The sequence below is a fragment of the Arachis hypogaea genome, chromosome 2, assembly GCF_003086295.3.
Source record: "Arachis hypogaea cultivar Tifrunner chromosome 2, arahy.Tifrunner.gnm2.J5K5, whole genome shotgun sequence".
In the NCBI taxonomy this organism is placed as follows: domain Eukaryota; kingdom Viridiplantae; phylum Streptophyta; class Magnoliopsida; order Fabales; family Fabaceae; genus Arachis; species Arachis hypogaea.
Window position 1 is genome coordinate 85,156,128 of NC_092037.1, and position 14,948 is coordinate 85,171,075.

The 14,948-nt window shown below is 30.2% G+C and overlaps 1 protein-coding gene across 1 annotated transcript; it reads left to right on the forward strand.

The window, feature by feature from the left end:
- The first annotated feature begins 783 nt into the window (after positions 1-783).
- Positions 784-8,721, forward strand: LOC112748620 (BEL1-like homeodomain protein 9). The gene is made up of 4 exons (XM_025796848.3): positions 784-2,699; positions 7,199-7,557; positions 7,701-7,761; positions 7,858-8,721. Exons 1-4 carry the CDS (start codon positions 1,506-1,508, stop codon positions 8,386-8,388), a joined length of 2,145 nt encoding a protein of 714 aa, XP_025652633.1. The 5' UTR covers positions 784-1,505; the 3' UTR covers positions 8,389-8,721.
- Positions 8,722-14,948: the final 6,227 nt, after the last annotated feature.

Below are 14,948 nucleotides of genomic sequence, written 5' to 3' on the forward strand. Positions count from 1 at the left end.
AATCGTTATGGCTCAAATCGATTTATATAGATGAACCAAACATAATCGCCTTAGCAAAAAACGATTTTACACACTTACTAGCACCCAATCGTCGAGTCCCAGCATTTTATATGGACATGTGTCTCTTCCTAAATCTAAAGCGATTTATATAGGTCTTAATCCTCTAATAAACTACTAAGAAAAATTACTTACTTCTTATGCCATGCTAAATCATCTTAGTTAAGGATGATATATATAGATTTAAAATTCCATACAAAATCGTTCTAATATACAATGATTTATTACCATTTACTATTAAATCGTACTAATAACGATTTGCATAAGCTGTGTTTCTAACAAAAATATATTTATTACAATCAGATAAAATTATATCCAAATCTTTTTATATATGTATTTAACTTAAAAATTACAATTCTAATAATAATTAAAAAAATTACAAGATTAAAATTTATTATTTTTGATTGTTAATATTTAAAAATATAAAATAAAATGTTATTAAATTATTAAATTAAAAAAATAATTAATAATTAAATAATAATTTCTTATATACTTAATATTTCTCTAACAGTTATATAAACATGCATGCGACACCATTAACAGAAAATTAATTAAAAGAGAAAACCAAGTGGAATTTTAGAAATGAAATTATTAAGACGTTAAAATTTTTAAGAAATAAACCAACTCCAAGCGTGTTTTTGATCGGACAAAATGAAAATAGTTATTTGTAATGTCTTACTAGAATAGTGAATAATATAAAGAGGAAATGTGAAAATGAGATAAAGCAAGTGTATTGAGAAAACGACAAAAGAGAGGAACCCCGTTTGTCAGAAATATCTGAAACAAGCCAACACAGAAAGAAAAGAAAGCAGCACAAATGTTACTCTCACTCACACATATTACCGGAAATAGCCGGTGTTCATCCGGTTTCTCTCGAAACCCTATGCAGTAGTAGTAGGCGTTGCTATCCCCAACAAGAACAACATCATTCATCATTCATCAACAATAACACCCTCTTCCATATCCCTTCTTTGGGAGTTCGCACTTTGAACAAAGAGAGAATCTCTCTGCGCCACACAAAATGAAAGACACACCAACACTCATAGACCCAGAACCCCATACCATATAGCTCCTATACACTTACTTCACAAATCACCCCTTTTTTTATTTATTTATTATTCTCAAATCAATTATTATTCATCATCATCATCATCAATTCACGTATCTCTCTCTCTCTCTCTCTCTTTCTATCTAATCTTTTGCTTCTTCTTGCAATAACATACATCACTTGCTCTCTCTTGCTTACTACTACTACACTACTACATGCTCTTTTATTCTCTCCATGTCATTGAATAATCCCATCGTTTCTTCTTCTTCTTCATCATCATCATCATCTACTTGTTGTTGCTGCTGCTAGCTAGCTACTACTTCTGAAAAGAAAAGCTTTCATTTTTTTATCTTTTATCTTTTTGTTACTTTTGAATTTTGTTTTCTATTTTTACCCTTTTATGGCTGAGGAGGGTTTTGAGGGTTACCATGTCCCACAACAAAGCAGAAGAGATAAGCTTAGAGTAGTTGTGGCTCACAACCAACAACACCACCATCAACAAACAACAACACTACTAGAATCTTCTTCCACTCCTCCTCCTCCTACTACTACTACTTCTACTTCTTGGTACGACCCTTCTTCATTCATTCCCTCCGATTTATTAACCTGTGCAGCAGCAACACAACAAGGTCATCACGGTAATTTCCACCTCAACAACGAACCTTCTAAACCCAACAACACCACCAACTTATTCGCTTCTTCTTCTGCAGTGAAGCAGGAAGAACAACAACGTTCTGGTTTGATGATGATGGGCTTTGGTGTAGTAACCGCCATCAACAACGCTTCTTCTTCTTCATCTTCTTCTCCTTCTTCTAACTCCTCTTCCGTTTCCCTTTCCCATCACCATGCTTACATGGATCCACAATCTTCTTCTACTCTGCATTTGAATAACCCGTCAATTCACGTTTTTGGGAACAACAACAACAACAATAATCCGTTGTTTCTCTACCAGCCACAGAATCTCAGAGATTTCGATAACCATGGCGGTTACGGTGGTGGTGGTGGTGGCGGCAGCGGCGGAGGTGGTGAAATCATGGTGTTCAAGCCTGAACCATTATCTCTATCTCTCTCTTCCCACAACCATAACCATGGTAGTAACAATAACAATCATAACAGCAACAATAACGGCAATAATCTTCCTCTAGAACTGAATCTTCAGCGGTATGGGGCTATGATTTGCGGTGGTGGTGGTGGTGTGATTCCGGGGTTGGTGGTTAACAGTAGTGGTGGGGGTTCTGGTACTTCGAACGAAGTTTCTAGAAGCTGTTCGTCGGTAATGGTGGTACCACAAATGATGGGTCCATTTACGGGTTACGCTTCGGTGTTGAAGGGATCGAGGTTCTTGAAACCAGCACAACAATTGTTAGAGGAGTTATGTGATGTTGGTGTTGGTGTTGTTGGTGCTGAAGATAAGATCATTGTTGCTGATGCTTCGTTAATGGAACCTCCTCCTACTGCTGCTAGTACTACTACGCCATTAATGGAGTGCTTGAATCATTCTCATCATGAAGATCCTTTATTGCTTGCAGATCAGCATGCTGCTGCTGCTGTTGAGAGTCGCAAGAAGTCAAGGCTCTTAACCATGCTTGATGAGGTTTGTTGTTTTTTCTTTTGAAAATTCTTGACTAATGTTATTTGGATCAATTATTCATAGAAAATTTTAATTAAAAAATATATATTAAAAACAAGTTAAACATATAAAAATATATGGAGGAGGCTGATTTTTGTATTTGGATATATACTTGTGTATGGTAATTAATAACACCTACTTCTCTATTATATTTGATTTTGATTTTGATTTTGATGTGGTTTTGCTATCACAGTCCAACTTTTTTTTTTCAATGCTTAAATTGAGTAAAGTTTTTATAGACACAATTCAATTTTGTAAATAAGGATATATATATTTTTTTTAAAATTATTTTATTTTTTCCCTCTGTGATTTGTGTCACTGTCATTTGAAATAATTGGTGAAATGGGGTTTCATTCTCTTGTCAACTTCATATCTGAGTTCATGTTTGTTGTAAATTTTTTTTTGTCATTTTGTCCACTTGCATTTTCTGTTTTAGATCAGTTTTTGTCCAGAAGGAAAATGGGTTTCTTTACCAAATTTGCATGTTCTCCTTTTATCTCTCTCTTTTTTTAAAAAAAATTAATATATTCTTTTCTTCTTTTTTGAAAGTTATATTATGTGCTCATGTTATGATTAATGCTTGTTTAATGATTCCTTCCAAGTGGAAGGTTAGTTAGGTTTGCTAGTACATACACTAGTACAAGCAAGTTCATTATTACACATATTTCTTGAGTTAACTCATAAATTTTTACTACTTTACAACTTCTAAATCCTCAAATCGAGTTTAATATGATATGATTTGACTATGATTCTAGTTTACCTAAATTCTTGAGTTATATATATATATATATATATATATATATATATATATATATATATATATATATGGATCAACCTTTTGTAACTATGTATAATTCTAAGTGTATTAAGATTCTTGCAATTAGTGTGATGGATGGCCCTCCGTGAACTCAATTATCTTTATGAAAAAGTTAATGGGAGGGAATATATGCACAAAGAGATTGGTATTGTAAAGGGGTTGACAACCATTGAAAGACATCTAATTGGTGGCAATGTTACCGATTTGGAGGGATAATTTTGCATAAAGTTGAAGGAATCCATTTGGAAAGATTTATACTCTAAATTAAATGAAAATTTTAGTGATATGATTGTGGAGGTGTTCAAATCTTTTAAAGAAAGCAACTTAGATACATATGTATATATTCTTAGTAGATAGATTATGATGATATTGATAAGGTGTTTTGCCTTTTAATTAAGTGGGATTGGCTTTGTTTTGTTTGGGATTGTTTTGACAAACTCTATTCTAAATTATGGATATTATAATAGTAGAGTATATCGCTAATAATAATTCTAACTAAAAACTAGTGATATAATTTAATTTATTCTAAACTGTTTAGCCGGCAATTATTGTTCATATTTGCCTTTTCTTTTTCCAACATGATGAAAGTAATATTCTCATATATGATATGGTGAATATATATTTGGCGCATATATTCATTCTGTGCTGAATATTAGATATTCATATATTAGGACAACATGAATAACAAACCATAACATGGAATTAAACTAATTTTTATGCATGGCTTGTTAAGGATATTAGAAGTAGTAAAATGCTTTTATAGAAAATTTAAATCTTGTAAGTAGTTCTTTATGTCATGAATCTATTGGAAAAATAAAAACTTTCTACTTTCACTCTTTTAACCTATGCTCTTAGATCATCACTTGTTAGCTAAATTCTAGTTTTATATTAAGGATAAATGATTTTCATAATGAAGAACATAGATTTTGTTTTTCAGGTGTAGTGTATATATATTTTTTTAATTTTCACCCTACTTTTCCCTACCGCATTTGTTATATACTTATATCACAGTTGCTGCATAGTGATTAGTTCCTGTGGATTCCATACCCGTGATTCACCAGTGTGGGAGTTATGACCAATGCTTGTGCAAGGATTTAAATTAAATGGGGTAACCATGATGTAAATTAAAGTGGTGCTAGATCATTATTACAACTAGTAATTTATATACTCCATTTGCTTTCTCAACATTAGATTGCATATTGCAAAACTCTTCTACTCTTAATATTATCATTAGTTAAGGCGCCAATAGAAATCTTTAAACTATTTATTGACAGGATCAACAATTTTTGTGACCATAAACTAAATAAAAGCTTCGTTGTTTGGTAGAATTAAATATGTGTATGTAATATGTATATGTGGATGTACATGGGTTCTTTTCCGAATTTAAGGGTATAGGAAAACATCAGAATGTGCTGTCATGTCACCTATGGTTTTGCATCATTATGGTTGTGTAGCATGGTGAATTCTATGGTGTAGAAAGAAAAAATTTTCTACACCTATAAATTTGTGTTGTCTTAATAAATAATTGACAAGTGTCCTTTAAATAAGAAGACAAAATCTATCATTTTAAAAGTGAGATGGAGCTTTACAAGATCTTCTCTCTGTTGCATGTAAAATTTTTAATAGTTAAGCTAATTAATTATATTTAAAATTATTAATTATTTTAACATGATAGTATTGTGTACTGATTTTTTTCGTATTTGGATATTACAAGAATAAATACAAAATGAAAGTTTGAGTTTATAAGTTTATGAGCTTATAATATTATGCATATTATTCACTCATTTAATACGTAACATTTATTATTATTGCAGTAAAAAATAAAAATAAATCTTTTCTATTTTTTTATTAATATTGTTAATTGTTAAGTGTATTTTTTATTTCATAATATATTTTTTTATATTTTTTTAGTTTTATTTAAAATTACATAATAGAAAATTACACTTTATCATATTTATATAAAAAAAATGAAAAATTTATTTCTCAAGTATAATTACTATTTTTACTAGTGATCTTCCTATGATCATTAACTCCCATATATTTTTAATTTTTATAAAAATTATTTAGGACGGATTGATTTTATTAATTATTCTCTTAAAAAAGAGTAATTTTTATTATCTTGGATTTTATAAATTTGAAAAAAAAAAGCTGAAAACTAATTTTGATTAGCTACCATTCGTTTAATTTTATTATAAAATAAAGTTAAAGAATCAATTTCCCTTTATTTGAAACAAATTATAGAAAAAAAATGATTGTATTACTATTATTATTCAAAAACACAAAAAATTTATCTTTATTATTAAAAAAATAAAATTATTCTTTTATAAATACTTGTATATATATAAGAATGAGAATGTTATACTAAAATTTAACCGATAAATAAAAAAATTAATTTTTAAATTTTAAGATATTATCTTATTCTTATATATTTTTTAGTTAAAGAATGAAATTAAAATTAACTCGTATAAATATGTACTAATGGATATATGTTTTAATAAATAAAAATTATGTGATAAAATAAAAAAATATGCTTTAAGATTTATGGAGCAATAACATAAAAAACCTGACTTCAACCCAAAATATTTTTTTTTGTGCAAAAACAAAAATTCTAACACATTATAATTAATTATGATAAATATAATTATTTAAGCTAAGCATTAAAATTCTAAGGTGAAAGAGAGAGAAAGTCTTTGTACTTCATTTTTAAAGCTGCATCTCACCTGCAAAACAATAGACTTTGTCTTTGTTCAAGGACACATGTCAACTATTTTTTATGACAACACAAATCTACATGTGTAGAAATTTTTTTTCTTCTATACCATAGAATTCACCGTGTAGCATACACTTCCTTTGCTTATCTATTTATGACTTTCACCCTCTAAAAGAGAGAAGCAAACTATTGTGATATTTTCTTTCTTCTTTTTTCTTTTTTTTTTTTCTTTTGAAAAAAATGAAGATTAGTATCTATGTAAATGTGAAGATTAATGGACAATATTTCCCTCCCTATTGTAATTGAGAGTAAGTGTCATTTCTATCCCTATGACTTTGAACAATTTAAGAGTTATTTGTGTTGATCATCAGGCAAACCAACTTAATTATTAGTGAACTGCATTGTGTAACCTAAAATCATAAACCTTTGGAAATAAATTTGAAGCCAAATATCAACTATCAAAGTTAATATATGGGTCTTTATCCCATCAATTGTTGCTTGAAATACCTATGCATCAATCCTATAATTGGACTGTGTCCTTGTTTTTCTCTGGTTTCCATTTAGGGAATTATTAATTTGTTTGTCTTGTTCTATGTTTCATCTAATGATTTCTAGACCTATTACTATATGATGCAACGGATAATGAAGATTTTGCTATGGTTTGAAATGTTTGTTATCCAAGTTAGTGATCTAAGTGTTATTAACCTCTCTATGCTTTTATCCACGGCATATCGATGCCACAGGGTTCTTGTTCATGCTTGTTCTCAGTCCAGTTGGCCAAATAATTAACTCGGTACTAAAATAATATCTGATGAATTGGGCCTTTGAAACGATGACTATTGAATTGCTTGCATAAGTAGTCATAATTCTGGTTGGTAAAATGATATTCAATGGTTGTTCCGAATGTGACAACTTTTGTTTCTTTATGATGAACAGGTTTATAGGAGGTACAGGCAATATTATCAGCAGATGCATGCAGTGGTAACATCGTTCGAGTATGTTTCGGGCCTCACGAATGCAGCTCCATATGCGAGTTTGGCCATAAAGACAATGTCCAAACACTTTAGATGTCTTAAGAATGCAATTACTGACCAGCTTCAGTTCAACAATAAGACTCATTTTCAACTAAGCAACAGGAAAGACGAGTCTCCAAGATTCGGCAACAATGATCGTGGCCCTTACGGCCAAAGGTCAGGGTTCATTGAGCACCAACCTGTTTGGAGACCTCAAAGAGGACTCCCTGAGCGCGCCGTGACGGTTCTCAGGGCATGGCTATTCGAGCACTTTCTGCACCCGTAAGTTCCATTTTATTTTGTTTACTAAAAGGTTGAAGACATCTTCATGTGAATATGATATTATGAATCGTTAGATAATTCAGCCAAACATGTTCAGTAAAAAACTTATTCATATCACTCAGTTATTTTTCGGCCTCATGCAGTTACCCGACCGATACGGACAAGTTAATGTTGGCTAAACAAACTGGTTTATCTCGTAGCCAGGTGAGGAAATTCTTGACAATTAATCTAATCATTTTCATGCTTATCATTTATGATTTTGTCAACTGATTATTTTACTACATGTATCTATTTCTTCAGGTGTCTAACTGGTTTATTAATGCAAGAGTAAGGCTGTGGAAACCAATGGTGGAAGAAATACACATGCTAGAAACCCGGCAAGCTCAGAAAAATACTCAAAGAGAAGAGCATAGTAGGAACAAGTCGAGCGATCCCTTGCCTTCAGATAACACAACTCTTGTTTCAGATAATCCATCGACCTCGGCCGCGGATAAATTTCAGGAGGCACCTTACAAGCGAGCTATGAACGAGCTTCCGAGCATGGCGATTAGGACTCAAGAACAAGTGAATCTTGCATGCCACGGCAACCAGCAAGTTGGCATTGGAGTGAGCATGGGGAGTGCTAGCAATAATGTGTCGCTTACACTAGGCCTTCACCAAAATCATGGGATTGGTTTGGCCGAACCGTTTCCATTGAGCGCGGCTCAGCGCTTCGGCCTTGGTCTCGAAACCAATAATGAAGGCTATGTCCTAAGCGGTTTTGAATCGCAAAACCGGCATTTTGGAAGGGATGTTATTGGAGGGCAACTATTGCATGACTTTGTAGGATGATGAAGAAGAAGAAGAAGGTCTTCAATCTTTAATAGCTTTGCTTGGACTTTTCAATTTGATTGGGGTGATAAAAATACTAACCATGTTTCTGTTGTGCTCTTTCATGAACCATCAAGAAGGAAATAGAATTATTGTATAAACTCATTTTAGGCGAGGGGTAAAAATGTCAATGACACTTTCATATGCTGATTCAATTCACCCTTTGTACTATGGGAACAAATCCTATGTTTCTGTGGCTTTTTTTTTCCAACAAATATTTGTAAGGTGTAAGCTCTTTTCCATTTTAAATCATTGTCATCTTTGAAACCGGTAAATGGATTTCAAATTTGTAAATTTGACCTGCGTTCAAAGCATTCCAACCCGCATGACGTGGAAACAAACACTGAATCTTGCACAACATGGATGTGCATTGAAACTTGTTATCTCAGTGGTGTTGATATTTTTTTTTACCTTACTCTTATAATTTAAAGTGAAATAATATTTTTCCTTAACCATAAATTTTTAATGTAAAATAATATATTTTTATGCAACAACCAGCAATCATCACTTTACTATCAAACGAATATATGCAAAGCCATGACATCATTTGAGTTACGCTTTTAATTTTCAAGTGTTAGAGATTCAAATACCAAAATTACATCTTCAATGAACTTTTTAAGAAAGACTCTCACTCAACTGTATAGTGCTTTTTCATTGCCTTTTCCTTTTCCTTTTGCTTTTAACTCTAGAAGAAAGGGTTCTTTGGAAGGATCAACATTTACCAAAACTTCCAAAATGTGAAGAAAGACATGCACGACTTGCCATTGGTAAAGACATTCATTTCCCAATGCACGAATACTGAGTTCAAGTTGGAACTTGTTTGAATCAGGGAACAAACATTTCTTAGTCCAGTCACTCAGGGACATCATGTCAAGTCTGTCTAAATCACTCAGCTCAAGATCTTCAGCAATCAAGTCATTCCAACTGTATCTAGTAATAGAAATTTTAATGTTGTGAATGCAAAACGTTTCGAAAGATCTCGGAGTTCTCTTTTTGGTCGTGAAAGATCTAACAGTTCTAATTTTTTTTTTTTTTGGATGACAAGAGTTCTAAATTCTAATAGCAGAATGAGAAACGGTGGACAGTAACAAAGATAGACTCTTAGCCCAAAATTTGAATTGTTTCTTGGGCCAAGAGCGGGCCGAATACTCCTTATAAAAATGCTAGTTGTAACAAAGAGAGGTCCAGCCTGATCAAAGGTCTCTTCAATCTCTGAGGCAAGGGCAGCCGAGGCCTGGTTCAGATGACAACTTTATTTGTCTCACATAGAGTTGTACCGGATTCAAATCTTCTTGGAGAAATATAGAACCATGTTAATAATGTTTACTCGTAGTGTATGTGAGTGCGTAGTGCATGGGTGTAATGCCACACCAGGTTTGAATCCTAACACTAGTGCGAGATTAGTGTTATTCTTAATAGTTTTTATGACAAAATATTTTTTCTAACATTTTTTCTTATTTTAAAATAGCATACAAGTACATCTTGTTCAATTATGGTATAATAAATTAATTAAAATCTAATATCCAAGTAAAAAAGAATAAATTAACACAACATACTATACAATTAACAATTTACACTGTCCAATTTAAAGAATATTCTTCAAAGAAACAAAGACAAATGGAGAGGTAGAGACAAAATGAAAGAATATAGAAAAACGTGTATATTGCTATAAGTCGTTACAATATTTATAACTAGCCAAGGAAAGAAAGAAAAGAGAATGATGAAAAGATGTTAGTGCATGTATTATAGACAAGTGGATAACAAATTGTCATATTTGATAAAAAGAAAACGAGTATGGATGTTTTCATGTGTTTTGCACAATTTATTTTATTATTTTTATTTTGTATTATTGCGCTAATCCTTTGTGTTAACTGTAAATGTAAAATGATTATGATGTTTTTATGGTTAGTTAATAGAATATTTCTAAGGTATAGATCCAAAAAAATATCTAGAGATGGGGCTCTGAATGAAATAGAAATCCATTCGTCCATCCTCAGCCTTGAGGCTAAGCTTTTTGTCTTGCCACTAGCCTCTCACACTCAAGATAAAGTCAGGTGATTTCTTTCCGTCTCCTTCTCATTTCATTAAGTCAAATATTTGTATGTGGGTCACCAAAAACAGTAATCTGAGGAAGTAAGGTAAGAGTTTTTCGTGTCTGTTTTAGGCCCGTATTTTAGGAAAGATGGACTAGAATTTTTGAGAGGGGGGGGGGGGGGGTTCCCTTTATTTTTGCTTGTGTCTATTGAAAAGACTTTGGGTTGGTTTATATTCGAAGTTATTTTGGAGGAAAATTTGAGGCCGTTTTGAATTGCATAGGAGAAAGAATAAAAAAAATCTGAAAATTCAGTAAAATAATAATTTGAACTAATTTGGAGAGAAAATTTTTCGCATTAAAATAATCAAAATATTAAAACTATGTGGTGAAATAAAGATTGTTTATTTGTATATGAAATTTAAGTTGAAAATTTAAGCGTTAGATGTAATTATATTTGGTGGATCTGGACGAATTATTAAATCCAATTTGAATATAAATGTTATTATATTATATACATTTATATATACACTTTATATATCCATATATTATATACAAGTATTGGCAGATGTTGTTTATTTTTTTTCTAACTTTTTACTAAATTAAATTTATGAAAAATTAGAAAAAAAAGTATCTATTTGTGAAATGGATAGGATAAAAATTTCGTAAACCTTCAAATTCTATTGAACACAAATAATTTATATTATATATTTGTTATGCAAATTTTTAGTAAATTTGCATGGTTTAATATTTATGATTTAGAAGCAAAATTTACTCTTCTTTTATGAATATCAATTTTAAAAATTACACTAAAGATTCTATTTTAAACAAGTAAAAAGAAAAAAATTTGGAATGTAAATTGAAATTAAATTACTTAAATTTTAAATTACAGAAAATAGAGTAAATGACTTTAAATTAAAAAAAAGTAATAAATGCCTTCAACATAGTTGAAGGACTTTGAATTTAAAAAAACAACGCAGAATTTAAAAGAAAAAAAGAAAAGACTTTGCAAAGGAAAGGTAAATAAAGAAAATTACAAAAAATTTAAAAGAAAGATAAATACATGGAAGAAATCTTAAAAAAAATAAATTTCGTTGAAATGTGAGCGTGCGAAAATATTTTTTAAAGACAAATTCCAACTTCTTACTATTTTCAAGCCCTCTTAATTTATAGAACATTCTAACCAATTCTGTGCTATCAAATGTCACATTTAAAAAATCTAAAAGTATATGTTCCTGCCAATCACAAAATCAAATAACTGCCTTTGTAAACTGCATCATCAATCCATCACACCATTTATTGTCTTCGAGCTGCGATGCAATTCAACATATCAATTCCTCTTCTGTCGATATCTTCTCCTCGAACTCGCACCCTTCAGAATTCAACTACCAACACTTCGATGTTCAATTCTTTGACCATTAAATTTGTCGACTAATAGTATTTTACATTTATATGTTATAAATATAAATGTAAATAAAATATAATTTTTTATTTCTATAAACTAAAATAAAAGATGAAAAAAAAAGATAATGAATAATTTGAACAAATAAGAACCACCTATCCTTGTAAAATTAATATAGATATAGAATATCTAATATAGTTAGTTTGTTATGTTATTTATTAAAAAAAAATATTAAACATGAATATTTAGAATAATAATCTATATTTTAGTATAAAAGTTGGACGTGAAAGAAAATAAATTTTTAATCATTTTTTTTATTCTAAATTTTTAACTGCTAATCTTTATTTTACTTTGATTTATAGAATAAAAGTCTCATTGAATGAATGACAATTTTTTAATAATCCATTAATTACTAATATGGCATCTAGCATGAAGAACAAATTTGAGAAGTATTAAAATGAGATTTATAGCATTATGGGTGTTGCTGTTGTTTTAGACCCTAGGTACAAGATGGTTGGGATTGAGTTTTAATTTGAAAAAATGTATTTAAATCCAAAAGAATATTCCAAACAAATTGACAGAATTCATCACTTGTGTAATGAATATAATCAAAAAATGAGTTTGGATGTGTCACATATTGGTCCAAAAAGAAGTTGATGAAAGTGAAAATGTAAGCATATTTGGGGGGTGATGATTATATGGTGTATCTTAAAAGAAGAAAAATAACCAGGGGTTCATGTGTGAATGTTGAGTTTGATTGTTATTTTGAGGAAGAAATTCATCCTCCAAATGATCCTAACTTTAATGTTTTGAAATGGTGGAAGAACAATCACATAAAATTTAAAGTTCTTACAAAAATAGCCAAAGATATATATGCTATTCCGGTGTCCACTGTTGCTTCTGAATATGCTTTTAGTACAAGTGGTCATGTAATTTCTCTTCGTCGCGAAAAACTAAAAAAAATAAAAACATTAGTGAAGTTTTGACGTATGTACGGCCAAAGTTGGTTGTGGACAGATTTAGGGAGTAAAGATGATATATTACTTAATATTCATTTATGTTAACTTTGTACTTAATACTAATTAATTTATTAATTGTTATCTCTTTTAATTTTTAAGTTTGAATCTTGACCTCTAAACCTTTGATGATGATAAAAATGTGAAAAGTGATAAGAATAATGATTGAAAACTCTTTTGTATTTAATGATGCAATTTTTTAATTATGGTATTAAATTTGTAGTGATCAATATTAACTTTTTTTAATTTCAAGTTATTTGACATTGCATGAATTTTAAGTATGAATCTTAAGTTTTTATCTTAATTTATATATGAATATGTAAAAATTAAAATGTTATTTAATTTTTATAGAGACGGATAAAAGTAGAGCGGATACTTGTAAAAGCGGATTAGGGTAGAATAATCTATTACCCGCAGATCGAAATGGAGCGGATAGTAATGGAGTGAAAAGAAGGTGGGGATAGAATTAAATAGAGCAAAAACTTACTCCTACTCGTCTCACTGCTACTCTTATTAATCTTTCACAGTGAAAAGAGTTGATTAAAAATATTTAAGTTATTTATCTAATCATTGATTTCTTTTCAATTGATTTTGAATAGCTTTATCGAGATTAGAAGTAAATTATATAAAAACTTCTAGTATAAAATTGAGGTTAATAAATTGAAAACATAAGCATTTAGTGGTACTTATATAACATGGTAATATTCATGTATAATAAAAGTTACATGCGAAGAAAGTTTATTGAACATTACATTAGTTCGTGAAATAATTTTCATAAAGGAGCTTCTATGGTGCTGACTTTCTTTATCAGCATGCTTTGTTATCCAGACGTGTCATCAAAAGAGCACGACGCGTGGAAAGTGACCAAACGTACTTATTTGTAGTGTAATGTCTCTCGGTCCGTGTCTCACTTTTATTAGAGATAATGAATTGGCTAATGAAGTTTGTTAAGGTAGCTAGGTGGGTCATTGGGCCATTTTTTCTATGGACTTGTTGGGCTTTAATGTTGTTTTGTAATGCAAAATGGATATGATGTGAATCGAGGTCCAAGATGGTGAATAACTGTAAATGCCAAAAGAATAACTAGAATAGTAATAACCCAATAGGTGAGAAAAAAAGAAGGAAAAAAAACAAAATAAGGAAACACTCCTTCGTGATAAGAGTATTAGGAAACGAGTTTGTATTATAAATGAAATTAATGATGCAGGGATAATTTGTGGCTAGTTCGGCAAAATATAGATAATTTGTATTTTGAAAGTAATGCTAACGAGGACTTTGTGGAATAATAAAAAAAGTTGATTTCGTAGTAAAATAATTGGTTATTGAGTTATTAATATTATTTATCCTTTTGTAATTTAATTTAGTGCTATGCTGTTAGTCCACAATGAACGTAGTTTGTCCGCAATGACAACTTATTTTCATTTTTCGGGGTTTATGTTAAAGGTTTGTTAGGCACAGGAGAGCCTCCTGGTGTTCTAGCTGATGAGTCTTGGAAATAATATGTCAGTTGCATTAGGGTGTGGATACGCTGAGGCATAAGATAGTATTTGAGTAGTATTAAGTGTGACCAAGGATATGATGACTGTGGAGCTGCAATGTGGCTTTGTCACATTAAATAAAAAAATCTTATGAAATAAAAATAAATATTGGTGCAGTAAATTGAATTAAAAAAATAACAAACACCAAATTAATTTCGAATAAATTGTTATTTTTCTTAAAAACTATTATTTTCATTAAGCAAATTGATTTATCTATTACTTTTAATAAAATTTTTAATACGTATTATTTTCATTAAGCAAATTGATTTATCTATTACTTTTAATAAAATTTTTAATACGTATGTTTAAAAAATAAATTTTTAATCAATTTCATTATAAGATAATTTAATTCTTAAAAAATATCATTAAAGAACAAATTAGTATTTTTCGCATACAAATCTATCCTAAAATGATTTCTTATTTTCTTATTTTTCTTTTTTTCTCACCTATTAGGTCATTACTATTCTAATGATTCCTTTGGCACCTACAGTTGCTTGTCTTCCAGGGGCTCAATTTACATCATATCTATTTTG

Excerpts from the sequence above, each read along its gene's own strand:
- LOC112748620 (XM_025796848.3), top strand. The coding sequence starts at position 1,506 with ATGGCTGAGGAGGGTTTTGAGGGTTACCATGTCCCACAACAAAGCAGA. Across the intron at positions 2,700-7,198 it reads TCTTAACCATGCTTGATGAG|GTTTATAGGAGGTACAGGCA; the intron begins GTTTGTTGTTTT and ends TATGATGAACAG. Across the intron at positions 7,558-7,700 it reads TTCGAGCACTTTCTGCACCC|TTACCCGACCGATACGGACA; the intron begins GTAAGTTCCATT and ends GGCCTCATGCAG.